This window comes from Malania oleifera, unplaced genomic scaffold (genome assembly GCF_029873635.1).
Source record: "Malania oleifera isolate guangnan ecotype guangnan unplaced genomic scaffold, ASM2987363v1 ctg570, whole genome shotgun sequence".
Taxonomy (NCBI): domain Eukaryota; kingdom Viridiplantae; phylum Streptophyta; class Magnoliopsida; order Santalales; family Ximeniaceae; genus Malania; species Malania oleifera.
The window spans coordinates 1,675-15,692 of NW_026652091.1; the positions used below are offsets into that span (position 1 = coordinate 1,675).

Below are 14,018 nucleotides of genomic sequence, written 5' to 3' on the forward strand. Positions count from 1 at the left end.
CCATGACGAACCTACAAAAACTGCTTGTTGACTCGTCCTACATAAGGCAAAACAATTTCACTGTGCGGGCTTTCGACGGCATCCGCAGGGAATCGGTGGGATCTATTGAAATTCATGTGTAAATTGGACCGGTCACCTTCGACATTTCATTCCAAGTTATGGCCATAACCCCATCTTATAGCTTCTTATTGGGGAGGCCGTGGATACATAACACCGGGCCAGTTTTGTCTTCTTTGCACCAACGGGTCAAATTTGTAGTGGATGGGAAATTGGTTTGTATATATGGCGAAACCGATGTTATGATAACAAAGCCCACTTCCACTCCTTATGTGGAAGTCACGGAAGAGGCATTAGAGGACTCGTTCCAAGCCTTCGATATCATAAATGTCACAACTATAGCAGAAGGATCTCCAATCCCACGCCCTTAGATCTCCGCCGCGGTGCATATGATGGCGTTCGAAATGATCAGACAGGGGTACCACCCAGAAAAAGGGCTCGAAAAACACCTACAGGGGATCCGAAAGCCGTTAATACTTAAGGAAGTGAAAGACCGATATGAAAGACAGATATGGCCTTGGGTACATACCTACGGTGGCAGACCGAAGGAAGAAAGCTGAAGAGAAGAAGATGCGGAGGGTGGAAAGAATCACCGGTGAAACAAGCTCCAAGGAAGGACTGTACGTCTCGTCCATCAGCCGGACTTTCGTAAAAAGTAGTCAATCCAACCTAGAAGCAGAATTGTGGCAATTAAGTATATCAGTATTGGATGCTGAAGTCCCCTCGAACACTTCTACAGAGTGGATCCGTCATCTCCAACCAGGAGTACAGCTTCAGAACTGGAGTTCTTTTGATTTACCAGATATCATCATGTAATGATCTTTTTTTCTCAGTATTTGTTTAGTTCTGCTTTTCTGTTGTATTCCCCCGACCACTAAAAAATCGGGGAAGCTCCTTAATGAAAATGAATCATGCATTCCTTGTCATTTATGTGCATTTTGGAAATCAACTATCAAAATTTGTTTGTTAATTTCATACAGGAATAAAGAAAATAACAACACCAGAATCCCTCGCCAAGTAATTGACATTAACTTTGAAAATCTAATCCATGAAACCGAAGTTGAAGATCAAGAAATAAACTTGTCCCCTGAAATGAAAAGAATGTTAAAGTCCGATGAAAAACCAACCTTGACCAGTAGCGATCCCACCGTCATGATTAATTTTGGAACCGAGGAAGAACCCAAGCAAGTGAAGATCGGGGCACTACTAAAGGGTGAAGAAAAAGACAAAATGATTGAATTACTAAGGGAATACCGAGATGTGTTTGCCTGGTCATACCAAGACATGCCAAGTTTAAACACGGATTTAGTGACCCACAAGATCCCACTTCACCCGGATTCAAAGCCAGTAAAGCAGAAACTGAGGAGAATGCGGCCGGAGATGTTACTCAAGATAAAGGAGGAGGTACAGAAACAGCTTGAGGCAGGATTCTTGGAGGTAGCCCAGTACCCTGAATGGATGGCCAATGTTGTCCCAATAATCAAGAAGAATAGTAAAGTACGAGTTTGTGTCGACTACCGGGATCTAAATAAAGCAAGCCCTAAGGACAACTTCCCTCTCCCGCACATTGATGTGTTGGTGGACAATACTGCAGGGCATGCTTTATTTTCATTCATGGACGGATTCTCAGGATACAACCAAATCAGGATGGCACCTGAGGACAAGGAAAAAATGACTTTCATCACATTATGGGGGACTTTCTGCTATAAAGTCATGCCATTCGGACTAAAAAATGCCGGAGCCACTTATCAAAGGGCTATGGTAACCCTTTTTCATGACTTAATGCACAAGGAGGTTGAGGTTTATGTCGACGACATGATCGTTAAGTCGCAAAATGAGAAAGACCATGCGTTAAACTTGGAAAAATTGTTCGAGTGGCTCCGGAAGTGCCAATTGAAGTTAAATCCCAAAAAATGTACCTTCGGTGCTACGTCCGGGAAGCTATTGGGGTTTATAGTGAGTGAGAAAGGGATTGAGGTAGATCTTGACAAGGTCAAAGCCATCTGAGAGATGCCTAGCCCAAAGTCTGAAAAGGAAGTACGAAACTTCTTGGGTAGGCTCAACTACATTGCTCGGTTCATATCTCAATTAACCACCACCTGCGAACCCATCTTCAAGCTGCTGAGAAAGAACAACCTAAAAAAGTGGAACGAAGAGTGCCAAGTGGCCTTTGAAAAAATAAAGGAGTACCTTTTGAATCCCCCGGTACTAGTACCACCAGTACTCGGAAGGCCTTTAATCTTGTACTTGGCGATTTCAGAAAACTCCATGGGTTGCGTATTGGGCCAGCATGATGAGACTGGGAGGAAAGAAAGGGCCATTTATTACCTTAGTAAGAAGTTCACAGATTATGAGTCTAAGTACTCTGATCTGGAAAAAACATGTGGCGCTTTGGTATGGACGATCAGTAGGCTGAGGCAATACACCTTGTATTACTCCACCTGGCTGATCTCCAAAATGGACCCAATCAAGTACGTGTTTGAAAAGCCCGTAGTAACTGGATGAGTAGCACGATGGCAGATGTTGTTGACGGAATATGATATTTCTTACGTCACCAAGAAAGCTATCAAAGGTAGTGTCATTGCCGAATACCTAGCTAAAAGAGCCGTGGAGGATTACCAACCTATGGAGTTCGAATTCCCAGACCAAGATATAGACTCCTTAACCCAAGGAGAAGAAGACCTCGAAGAATGGAGGATGTTGTTCGATGGAGCAGTCAATGTTTGGAGACATGGGATAGGTGCGGTGCTCATATCTCCCGATGGGAAACATTATCCAGTGGTAGCTAAGCTCATCTTCCCTTGTACTAACAACGTAGCCGAATACGAGGCATGTATATTGGGTTTGCGAACCGCTTTAGATCGGGGTGTCAAGCGACTAATAGTAAGAGGATACTCGGCCTTGGTCATTCACCAGCTAACCGGAGAATGGGAAACCCACGATTCCAAGCTGGTACCGTATCGAGAGTATATTCAAAAGATGATAGAAGGGTTTAACAGTATCAGTTTCTCTCACATGCCAAGAGAAAACAATGTAATGTCTGATGCACTAGCCACACTGGTAGCTTTATTCAAGGTAGAAGAAGGGGTGAAGATCGAAACTATTCAGATCAGAGTACAACCTGAACCTGCCCATTGCACGGTGATAGAGGAGGCCAACGGAAAACTATGGTTTTATGATATCAAAACCTACATCCAGAAAAATGAGCATCCTGAAGGGGCAGCCAGTAACGATCGGAGGACTATCAGAAGGTTGGCCATGGGTTTCTTCTTAGATGGTGAAATTTTGTACAAAAGAAATTATGACATGGCCCTCTTACGGTGTGTAGAGGCACAGGAGGCCCGACAAGTCATGCATGAGGTTCACGAGGGGGTCTACGATACCCATGTCGGAGGCTACTCATTGGCACGAAAAGTACTTAGGAGCGGGTATTATTGGATGACCATGGAGAAAGATTGCATTGACTACGCTCGAAAGTGTGCCAAGTTTATGGTGATCAGATCCGAGTCCCATTGGCCCCACTTCATGTTCTCTCCGCACCTTGGCCCTTTTCAGCTTGGGGCATGGATGTGATCGGGCCGATAAGCCCAAAGGCTAGTAACGGACACCGTTTCATCTTTGTGGCAATCGATTATTTCACTAAATGGGTAGAAGCCGCCTCGTATTCTAGTGTCACACAAAATGTAGTAAGTCGTTTCGTCAAAAGAGAGTGGATTTGCAGGTACGGAATCCCTGAGAGAATAATCACGGATAATGCCAAGAACCTGAACAACACAGTAATGACCAAGCTATGCAATCAATTCAAGGTCAAGCATCACAATTCAGCGCCGTATAGACCATAGATGAATGGGGCAGTGGAAGCAGCCAATAAAAACATTAAGAACATTTTGAAGAAGATGACAGAAACTTATAGAGATTGGCATGACAAGCTTCCCTTCGCCTTGATGGCTTACAGGACTACGACCAGAACCTCCACGGGCGCTACTCCCTTCTCTTTGGTGTACGGAATGGAGGCAGTGGTCCCTGTAAAGGTTGAGATCCCATCTTTAAGAGTTCTAAAAGAAGTAGAGTTAGCTGAGGCAGAGTGGGTACAATCCTGGTATGACCAGTTAAACTTGATCGAGGAGAAAAGGATGGCCGCCATGGCGCATGGACAATTGTACCAAAAAAGGATGGTTAGAGCGTTTAATCGAAAAGTGTGGCCCCGACAGTTTCAGGAGGGGGACCTAGTGCTGAAAAAGATTTTACCGATTCATACGGATCCTTATGGCAAGTGGACACCAAACTATGAAGGGCCTTACGTTGTAAAGAAGGCGTTCTCAGGAGGCGCCCTACTGTTAGCAAATATGGACGGAACCGACCTATTGCACCCTGTTAACTCTGATGCTATAAAGAAATATTATGCTTAATGGTTGTATACATCTCCAAAAGAAATTAATGAAAGGATCACAGTGTTATTTCATATGTTCCTTCTTTGCTCATTGTTTCGATTAGATGACGGATGACGATTTTTGGACCACCAGTTCCCTTAAAGAACCCAATGTTTTTAATCACTTAATGAACTTTTTTGAGCTTTAAAATCGAAACCATCTTCTTCGAAAAAGTCATTTCCCAAAATTTAAACCGGGTTGGGATTTTCAAAGGTCAGACAAATCATGCGAGACAATAATGCAGTGCCAAAATGACGGTAGACCATTTTTTTCTACTACCCAAAAGTTAGAGAAAGAAAACACCCCTTGATACCCTCTATTGTGCCTAAAAATGTTTAATCTTTCGTTTAAACCCGCCAAAGGATAACACCCCACACTGGGGCAATTTTGGAAAGACCGATCTCGAACAAAGCCTAAATAAATAAATAGAGGCACGATTCCCCGTAAAAAAAATGATGCAAAAAAACAGGGGGAAAATCAAAGCACAAGAAGGGCAGGAAATATGCGTCGTTTGTGATCTTTGACCAATTCACCCTTTGGTAAAATTCATAAGTTCGAGCCTCATGCACCCTTTCTTCTTTAATTAATACCCATAACCTACATTACAACCCGAATGAAAAGACCTGACCAGATTGGCATATGTTGTTGCTTCAAATGATTTGTTAGACTCAATATTGAGTATGAACTATGTAATGACTTGATCCTGAAAAGGTACGTAGGTAGCTTGTTCAAAAGAACGAGTTCAGTCAAACTCCTGCAAAAATGTCTCACCCCAAACTGAGGCAAGATTTGTTGCCATGGGATGAGTTTTTGAGCCTTGGTTTCCTTATTCTTTTGAAAACCTAAAACCCCAAGCCTACGTTTCGTCTCAAGTCTTAAAGACCATCCAGAGATCGAAATGTGAAACAAAGCACCAAAATAAGCTTTGAGCAAACAATGAACCTAAAGGCACTATTCAACCTTACAGTACCAAAAGGGCCAGTCCCCTTCTAGTTGAAACTAGGGCAGTTGTCGCAAGAACAAGAGATTTTAGTTTTCACAAATTAATGTCGATACCTTATGGAACAGGGGATGTTGTTGTAAAACTTATCTTTTTCTTGAATAAATTTTGAATGTAACAGAACAACTATTTCGAATAGATTGAACTCTTGATTTAGCACATTAATGACATAAATACATGATTATTCTCATTATTAGGAATCCCCCGTTTATTGAGGTCAAAAATCAGGGACCCAATACACCAGGAGGGTGTTCAGGCACCAATGGGGAGCTTGAAGCATGTCAAACATCGGTAATGAAGGAATGCTGGGTCGGATTCGGAGTACTCCTTCAAGTTTTGGGAATCACTGGAAGCGTTAGTGATCAACTACAGGGACAGATCTTGAACAATCCTTGAGTTTTGAAGATCATGGAAAGTATCGACAGTCAGACACCGGGGCAGAAATTGAACATCTTTCAAATTTTGAAGAAAGTACTGACAGCTAAACACTATAACAAATGTTGAGTATCTTATGGAAAGTACCGACAGTCAGACACTGGGGAAGATTTTGAGTGCCTGTAGAAATTTGAAAATGGTCGGAGTCATGACGAGAAAAGCACTGGGACAGATTTCGAGACCCTTTTGGAATTCGAAACGCGGTAAAGACTAATAGCATATGGATGAAATCGAGGCAGTTGTTGAGTTCCATTTAAGGCGAAGTCGGGTACCATCGTGCTATACTAGAACTTAAAAGTGTGGCCAAGATCTGGGATCGAGAAGAAAGGCCATGCATCCTCATACATTTCATGCCTGCACTTCATGCATCCTCGTGCATTTAGTGAAAGACATTCCCATTATAGGAAGCAGCATACAGACATATCATGTAACGGACATCATGTATATATAACAACATGCCCCTGCATTCAAGCATCACAATTTAGTAACACGCATACATATAGCAGTAGAGCACCATTCATTCATGCTTGCCTGGTTGAATAAATTTTCGATTAATCCTATTGCATCCATAGCCAACCAGCGTAGGGGTTTGGTCATTGTACCCCCATGACCCAAATTTTTACATCCATAATAAGCCATTCAGAGGATATTATGACCCGTTTCAGTGTACGAGCAACACTATTGTCCTCAGTAATAAAAAAACAAAAAAAACAAAAAAAAGGGAAAGAGAAAACAACCAAATTTTATTAATTTCCCTCACTTATGGTGGAGGAATACCGTGGTTACAGTCACAGTCCTGGGAGATTACAACCAAAACTCTCACAAAACCCAAAAAAAAAAAAAAAAATTTCTGATCTTTTCCAAGTCACGTACAGACGGATTTTCATTTCAGGCTGAAGAACGAGAAGTCGGACCTTTTCCATGCGCCATGGTTTTGAGCCGTTTTTGCTCCCGTTGGATGTCCTCTCGGTTTTTCTCTAACTCAGCTATTCTAGGCCTAAGGTCGTCGGAGTAAACTGCCACCATTTTTCTTAAATCATCGATCTCCCGTTTTAACATCATATTTTCTTGCCTTAAGTTTCTTGATTTCCGCTATTCCTCTTGGTATTTCATCCGTAAGGCATAGGTTTCATTCCCAATGAGGGTCACAGTCTCGTTCTGTCTCTGCAAGCGACGGACAAGGCGAGATGTCGAAGACATTGCCTGGGCACTGTGATAGAGTGCCTGATTGACTATGCCTACATCGAACATCGTGGCCAATACTGCCTCATTCCTCATCATTTCTTTTTGGAACTGAGGAGAGAGCTGGAAGGAACCGAGAACAGTAGAACAGGATGGCACCTCTGGTGCCACATTCAAATTGGGAACCTGCTTAGAAGATAAGGCCCCTGCCATGAGAAACAATTTAGAGTTTTGAAAGATTGGAGATAGTCAAGGTGCAGTTTCTCGTAACAGAGGATGACCAAAGATAGGTTACAGCCACGCTTGGAGTTTGCCTGTGGCGTTTAAGTGTGAGAGGAAGTCCACTTAAATAGAATAAAAAAGGATTACCATGCTGAGTGTGTGTCTGACAGAAGGACGAGAGAGGCGACGTGCGTCGAGAAGCCCCCAAAGGTTGTGAGCGAGGTACGCTATGGGAGTTGTGCAGTCCCCTCAGTGGAGGATTATGTTCACAAGGAGGTGAAAAAAAATCCCGAGATAGATTTTGAGAGACGTGGAGCAGTCATAATATCTAAACCCGAAGAAAAAGAAAAAGAAAAAGAAAAAAAAGGGGGGTGGGCGCATTTATTCTTGGGGCCTGTTTTTAAAAAGAACCCGAAGCTGGTTTGTTTTGCACAAAGCCCAACTATTTAAATAAACCCGGGCTTCATTTTTGAAAAAGGAAAGTGGGCTGGCCTGTTTTACATGACCTGGGCTCTATTTCTTTCTGAATTGGGCCGACCTAGTTGTAAAACTCGATCCAAGCCCAACCGTTTAAATATATACGGGCTTTATTTTTGAAAAAGGAAAGTGGGCCGGCCTGTTTTACATAACCTGAGCTCTGTTTCTTTCTGAATTGGGCCGACCCATTTGTAAAACTCGATCCAAGCCCAACTGTTTAAATATACACTGGCTTTATTTTTGAAAAGGGAAAGTGGGCCGGCCTGTTTTACATGACCTGGGCTCTGTTTCTTTCTGAATTGGGCCTACCCAGTTGTAAAACTCGATCCAAGCCCAACCGTTTAAATATACACGGGCTTCATTTTTGAAAAGGGAAAGTGGGTCGGCCTGTTTTACATGACCTGGGCTTTGTTTCTTTCTAAATTGGGCCGACCCAGTTGTAAAACTCGATCCAAGCCCAACCGTTTAAATATACTGTTAGCTTTGGTGCAATCCCAAGAGGGGGGTGAATTAGGTATTTAAAATTTATCACGTAGGTTAAACCAGATAAGCAGTATTACTTAACCTAGGGTCTGTCTATGCAAATGTAAATCTAATCATTTACAATATAACATACATGTGCAGTAAGTAAATTGCGGAAATGTAAAGAACACGCACGATATGTTATCGGGGTTCGGCCAACTGTGCCTACGTCCCCGCCTCAAGCTCGCAAGCTTGAGGATTCCACTAATAGCTCACTTAAGGGTGGAGCGACACTGTTTTCAACCAGGTCAAATTAACACAGGGCTGACCTCAACATTAACCAGGTCAATTAGCGGGGCTGACCTCAACCTACACGCCTTAACAGGATGACGCACCTAGCTTTCCTAACCGGGTCTAAGCCAATCCGGGACTATTCCAGGGCTAGTCTCCCTCTTCAGGCCCGTGCCTGAAAATACAACCAAAGTGTATAAAGTTTGTACATGGAAATATGCTTCTAGAAAAGCAGATGTGTGCACCAATACAGCTCAATCAATAAAGCAAGCACGAATGATATGTAGATATGCTCAGTGCTCTAATGTGTGCTAAACACTCAATCAAGTATGATAATCAATCAAGATCTATAGTGTGTATCTAAGCAAGATTTGAAACACAATATTCGAATATCACAAAATCTGATCAAGGTTTCAAATATGCTAAGCAAGATAGATCAAACAAACTCAATACAAAATTTCAATGTCTAAAGCACAATGGAGTTGTTTGAAAGATTAGCTTTTCACAAAAGGATTTTTGCACACAAAATCTAAGTTTAGGTATCTTGCAACAACAATGCAAGAACCACAACCCTTAAAGTCTTCCCACACAAGATTTATCAAATGAAATCTGTGGAAGAACTTTACGCTATACTCTCAAATAAAATCAATCAACCTTTATACCAAAAGAGAGTATTAGCTAGAAAGATTACGTATTATAGCCTTATAGAAATACTCACAATGCTTAGAGAAATAAAGATTGAAGAGTATGTGAGTGTTTGCAAGAAGTTTTTGGCTAATATAGGGTTTTAAGAGTTGAGAGAGTTTTGCCCTAATCAAGTTTGCTAATCCTTGCTAATAATGATAAATGAATACATATAGGCAAGGAGGTATTTTTGACCGTTGGGGACCTATTGGGCATTATTAAGAAAGTTTTAAATCATTTTAAAATAATTAACCCTGTTTAAAATATGTTTAACCGCGGTAAAAATTAGGGCAACTCGAGAGGTCCGGTCGACCAAAAATGTTTCGGTCGACCAGGACTCAATTGGCTCGGTCGACTAGGGGACTTTTGAACTGAAAGGCTCGGTCGACCGGAGAGGGCGATTTGCCAATTTTTTGAGTTTCGGTTGACCAGGGCATTTTGAACTGCCTGGTTCGGTCGACCAGACCGTTAGAAATTCTCCGGAGAACCTTCCGGTCGATTAGGTAGTTGTAGTATAAAAGCTCTCGGTCGACCGAATGGTAAACTGTTGACTCAGGAGGGTTTCGGTCGACTAGGGCCTTTTGAACTACAAGTTTCGGTCGACCAAGTGGTCAAAATTTCAACCAAAAGGAGTTTCGGTCGACCGTAGTGAAGGCTCGGTCGACTAGCCTCTACTTTTTTGCACAGACACTGTTTAGTGTTTCGGCCATAACTTTTCTTATATAACTCCAAATTTGATGTTCTTGATACCAATAGAAAGGTAAGAGAAAATACCACAACTTTCATGTTGAACACATTTTAAGATAATGACTTTTGGTATGAGAAAAATGTCCATCAATGAGATGGAAGAAACATGAAGGGAGTTTTTCTCTTACGAACACATTTCAGTGTTTTGGCCATAACTTTTTCTGTGCAACTCCAATTTGGATGTTCTTGGTATCAAACGCAAGCTATGGTAAAATACCACAATTATCATGTTGAACATGGTTTGATTTGAGATCCAATTGAGTGAGAAAATTTCTCATTTCTAACATTTGGTCGATTGGCCGGTTGACCGACCCCTTTGAAAAATTTAGTGTTTGCCTTCTTTTAACTTTAAAACCATTTAAAAAACCTTTGTATAAATTAGGCATTTTATGAAAAACGTTTTTCATGTTATTTGGAGGTCCTATGGTCAATCTAAGGTCAATTTGAGCATACCTACCTATCATGCATGATGCAAATTATTACAAGCCATATGAGTGTACAGTCCATAATAAAATTACATCACAGAATGAAGAAACTGAAAAATGAATACAAATGCAGCACAAGATTCTTCATTCATCAGCACGAACACCGCACGCCATCATAATAAGTCTTTTAGTCCCGAAGCGCGCACAAGGTGATCCTGCATGCAATTCTCAGTACAACCATTAGTACCAAGAGTATTTGTCATAATCAAAACTGGGTGTGACCAATCAAGTCAACATATACACGGGCTTTATTTTTGAAAAGGGAAAGTGGGCCGGCCTGTTTTAAATGACTTGGGCCCTATTTCTTTTTGAATTGGTCCGGCCTGATTTTAAAACTCAATCCAAGCCCAACTGTTTTAATAGACACCGGCTTTTGTTTAAAAAAAAAAAAAAAATGGGCCGGCCTATTTTAAAAATGACTTGGGCCCTGTTTCTTTCTGAAATAGGCCGACCCGTTTTAAAACTCAATAAAAGCCCATTTTTTTGAAAGCAAACCCAGACCCAATTCACTCAAGCCCATCCTAAAGACCACACATGACCTAAACACGTGATAGAGCCCATGTGGCTCGCTCGTGATCCCCCGAATTCATTCAACTCACTCGACTCGAAGACGAGTTGACTCATCCTCGACCTCAACACCCCAACTGAAACCCTAATGAAACCCTAAACCTAACTTCCAAAGAAGAAGCCTTAAATACCTCAAGCCCTAAATTTCCACACATATAACAATCAGTAATCAAGCATACACAACATTGAAAATATATATATATATATATATATATATATAAAGAGAAGAAAGAAATAGCTTATCTCCTTTGGGAGTTCGAAAGAACTCCCCTTGCATTTGTACGGATTTTCCCTACCAGGGCACTCCCGGTGATCATCATTTGTCTGGGCTTCACCAGATCTGACTGCGAAGACAGAATAGGAGGCCGATCGGAGCTGGATCACCTCTAAAGATGTTTGGGATCTTAAGTTTGCCAAGATCTAAGGTCTCTGAAGAATGGTATAGGGAGAGAGAAAGAGTTTGGAGGTAGGAAAGAGTGGGTAAGAAATTACAGAGGGGCTAGGGTTTCAGGTTCGCAGCAAATAAGAATAGAGCACAGAGATTGAAAGAGAAGAACAGAGAGGGTGAAAGAAGAGAGAAGAGAGAAGAGAAAAGAGAGGGCGTTCAAGAGAATGAAATGCAGGGAAATGAACAGAACTAAAAATTTGGTTTAAATATCTAATGCCTCGGAGCCACGAGATTCAACCACATGGCAACCCGTCATCCATTCGATCAAAAAGTCTGCATGGCCACCTTGATCACCACCGATCTGTGTTTTCCAAGGACGGTTAGGATTGTGCCATGCCTTGATCCGGATCACATTTGACCAGCCACTCAGTCACCAACACGTGGCTCATTTTCCTCCACACACAAAAAGTCTACGTGGCCACCCTGATCACCACACGATTTGTGTTTTCCAAGGACGGTTAGGATTATGCCACTCCATGATCCGGGTCACATTTGACCAGCCACTCAGTCACTCACATGTGACACCTCTCCTCAACCATATGATCTGTGTTTTCCAAGGACGGCTTGGATTGAGCCACATCATCGATCCACACCCGTATACACCAGCCACTTAGTCACTGACACATGGCACCTGTCCTTAACCGCATGATTTGTGTTTTCCAAGGATGGCTTGGATTGAGCCACGTCATCGATCCATGTTTACATACACCAGCCACTCAGTCACTCACACGTGACACCTCTCCTCAACCATACGATCTGTGTTTTCCAAGGATGGCTTGGACTGAGCCACATCATCGATCCACACACGTATACATTAGCCTTTTAGTCACTGACACATGGCACCTGTCCTCAACCGCACAATTTATGTTTTCCAAGGATGGCTTGGATTGAGCCACGTCATCGATCCACGTCCACATACACCAGCCACTCAGTCACTCACACGTGGCACCTCTCCTTAACCGCACGATTTATGTTTTCCAAGGACCACTTGGATTGAGCCACGTCATCGATCCACTCTCACATACACCAGCCACCCAATCACTGACACGTGGCACCTCTCCTTAACCGCACAATCTATGTTTTCCCTAGGCGGACTAGATCATGCCACGTTTTCGATCCAGGTCACCCTCCATCTTCCTTTTTTCTGATCGGCACATAGCCTTACTCAGAAGACGACACGTGATTAGTTGTATGACCTGACTAAAATAGGTGTCTTTTATCTTTATAGGCCTGTTGCAATAAATAACATTGGAGAGTTCCTACTATTACCCCAAAGCAACAAGACCTATAAAGAGGGACAGCTGTAGACACCCCAATTTTAACCAGGCCTTTCCGAGGAGGCTTCATGTCAAAACCTTCCCACACTGGTTGTGGACCCCACACATGCTTGTAGGTCCCACACTTATTGTGGACCCCACACATTCTTGTAGGTCCCATGGTGTTCATGGACCCCGCACATCCTTGTAGGTCCCACACAGCTTGTGGACCCCACACATCTTTGTAGGCCCCACATTGCTTGTGGGCCCCACATATCTCCATTGGGTCCCATATGTGTTGTGGGCCCCACATCTCCTGGTATACTAGCTCGGATTCCTACATCCGATGCATGTTACCTCCTTTGGCATGTTTGTGTCTACTAGCTCGGGTTCCTATAACCTTTAAAGGGCTTGTGGACCCCACATTGCTTGCGGACCCCACATAGATTGGGCCCCACATGTGTTGTGGGCCCCACACCTCTTAGTACACTAGTTCGGATTCCTACATCCGATGCATGTTACCCCATCTAGTACGCTAGCTCGGATTCCTACATCCGATGCACGTTACCTCCTTTGGCATGTTTGTGTATGCTGGCTCAGGTTCCTATAACCCTTAAACGGTTCGTAGACCCCACATTGCTTGCGGGCCCCACATATGTCCATTGCGCCCCACATGTGTTGTGGGCCCCACATCTCCTGGTACGTTAGCTCGGATTCCTACATCCGATGCACGTTACCCCATCTGGTACGCTAGTTCGGATTCCTACATCCGATGCATGTTACCTCATTTGGCATGTTTGTGTCTGCTGGCTCGGGTTCCTACAAGCCTTAAACGGCTCGTGGACCCCACATTGCTTGTGGGCCCCACATATCTCCATTGGGCCCCACATGTGTTGTGGGACCCCACATCTCCTGGTACACTAGTTCGGATTCCTACATCCGATGCATGTTACCCCATCTGGTACGCTAGCTCGGATTCCTACATCCGATGCACGTTACCCCCTAGTACGCTAGCTCGGATTCCTACATCTGATGCATGTTACCCCATCTAGTACGCTAGCTCGTATTCGTACATCCGATGCACGTTACCTCCTTTGGCATGTTTGTGTCTGCTGGCTCGGGTTCTTATAACCCTTAAATGGCTTGTGGACCCCACATTGCTTGCGGACCCCACATATCTCCATTGGGCCCTACATGTGTTGTGGGCCCCACATCTCCTGGTACGCTAACTCGGATTCTTACATCCGATGCACGTTACCCCATCTGGTACGCTAG

General features: G+C 43.2%; 1 protein-coding gene across 1 annotated transcript; it reads left to right on the forward strand.

The window, feature by feature from the left end:
- Nucleotides 1-2,577: 2,577 nt before the first annotated feature.
- LOC131147217 (uncharacterized) lies at nucleotides 2,578-3,630 on the forward strand. Its single transcript, XM_058096978.1, has one exon. It carries the CDS (start codon nucleotides 2,578-2,580, stop codon nucleotides 3,628-3,630), a length of 1,053 nt encoding a protein of 350 aa, XP_057952961.1.
- The last annotated feature ends 10,388 nt before the right edge of the window (nucleotides 3,631-14,018 follow it).

Bases quoted from the DNA above. Each gene is read 5' to 3' on its own strand.
- LOC131147217 (XM_058096978.1), top strand. From the start codon at position 2,578: ATGTTGTTGACGGAATATGATATTTCTTACGTCACCAAGAAAGCTATC.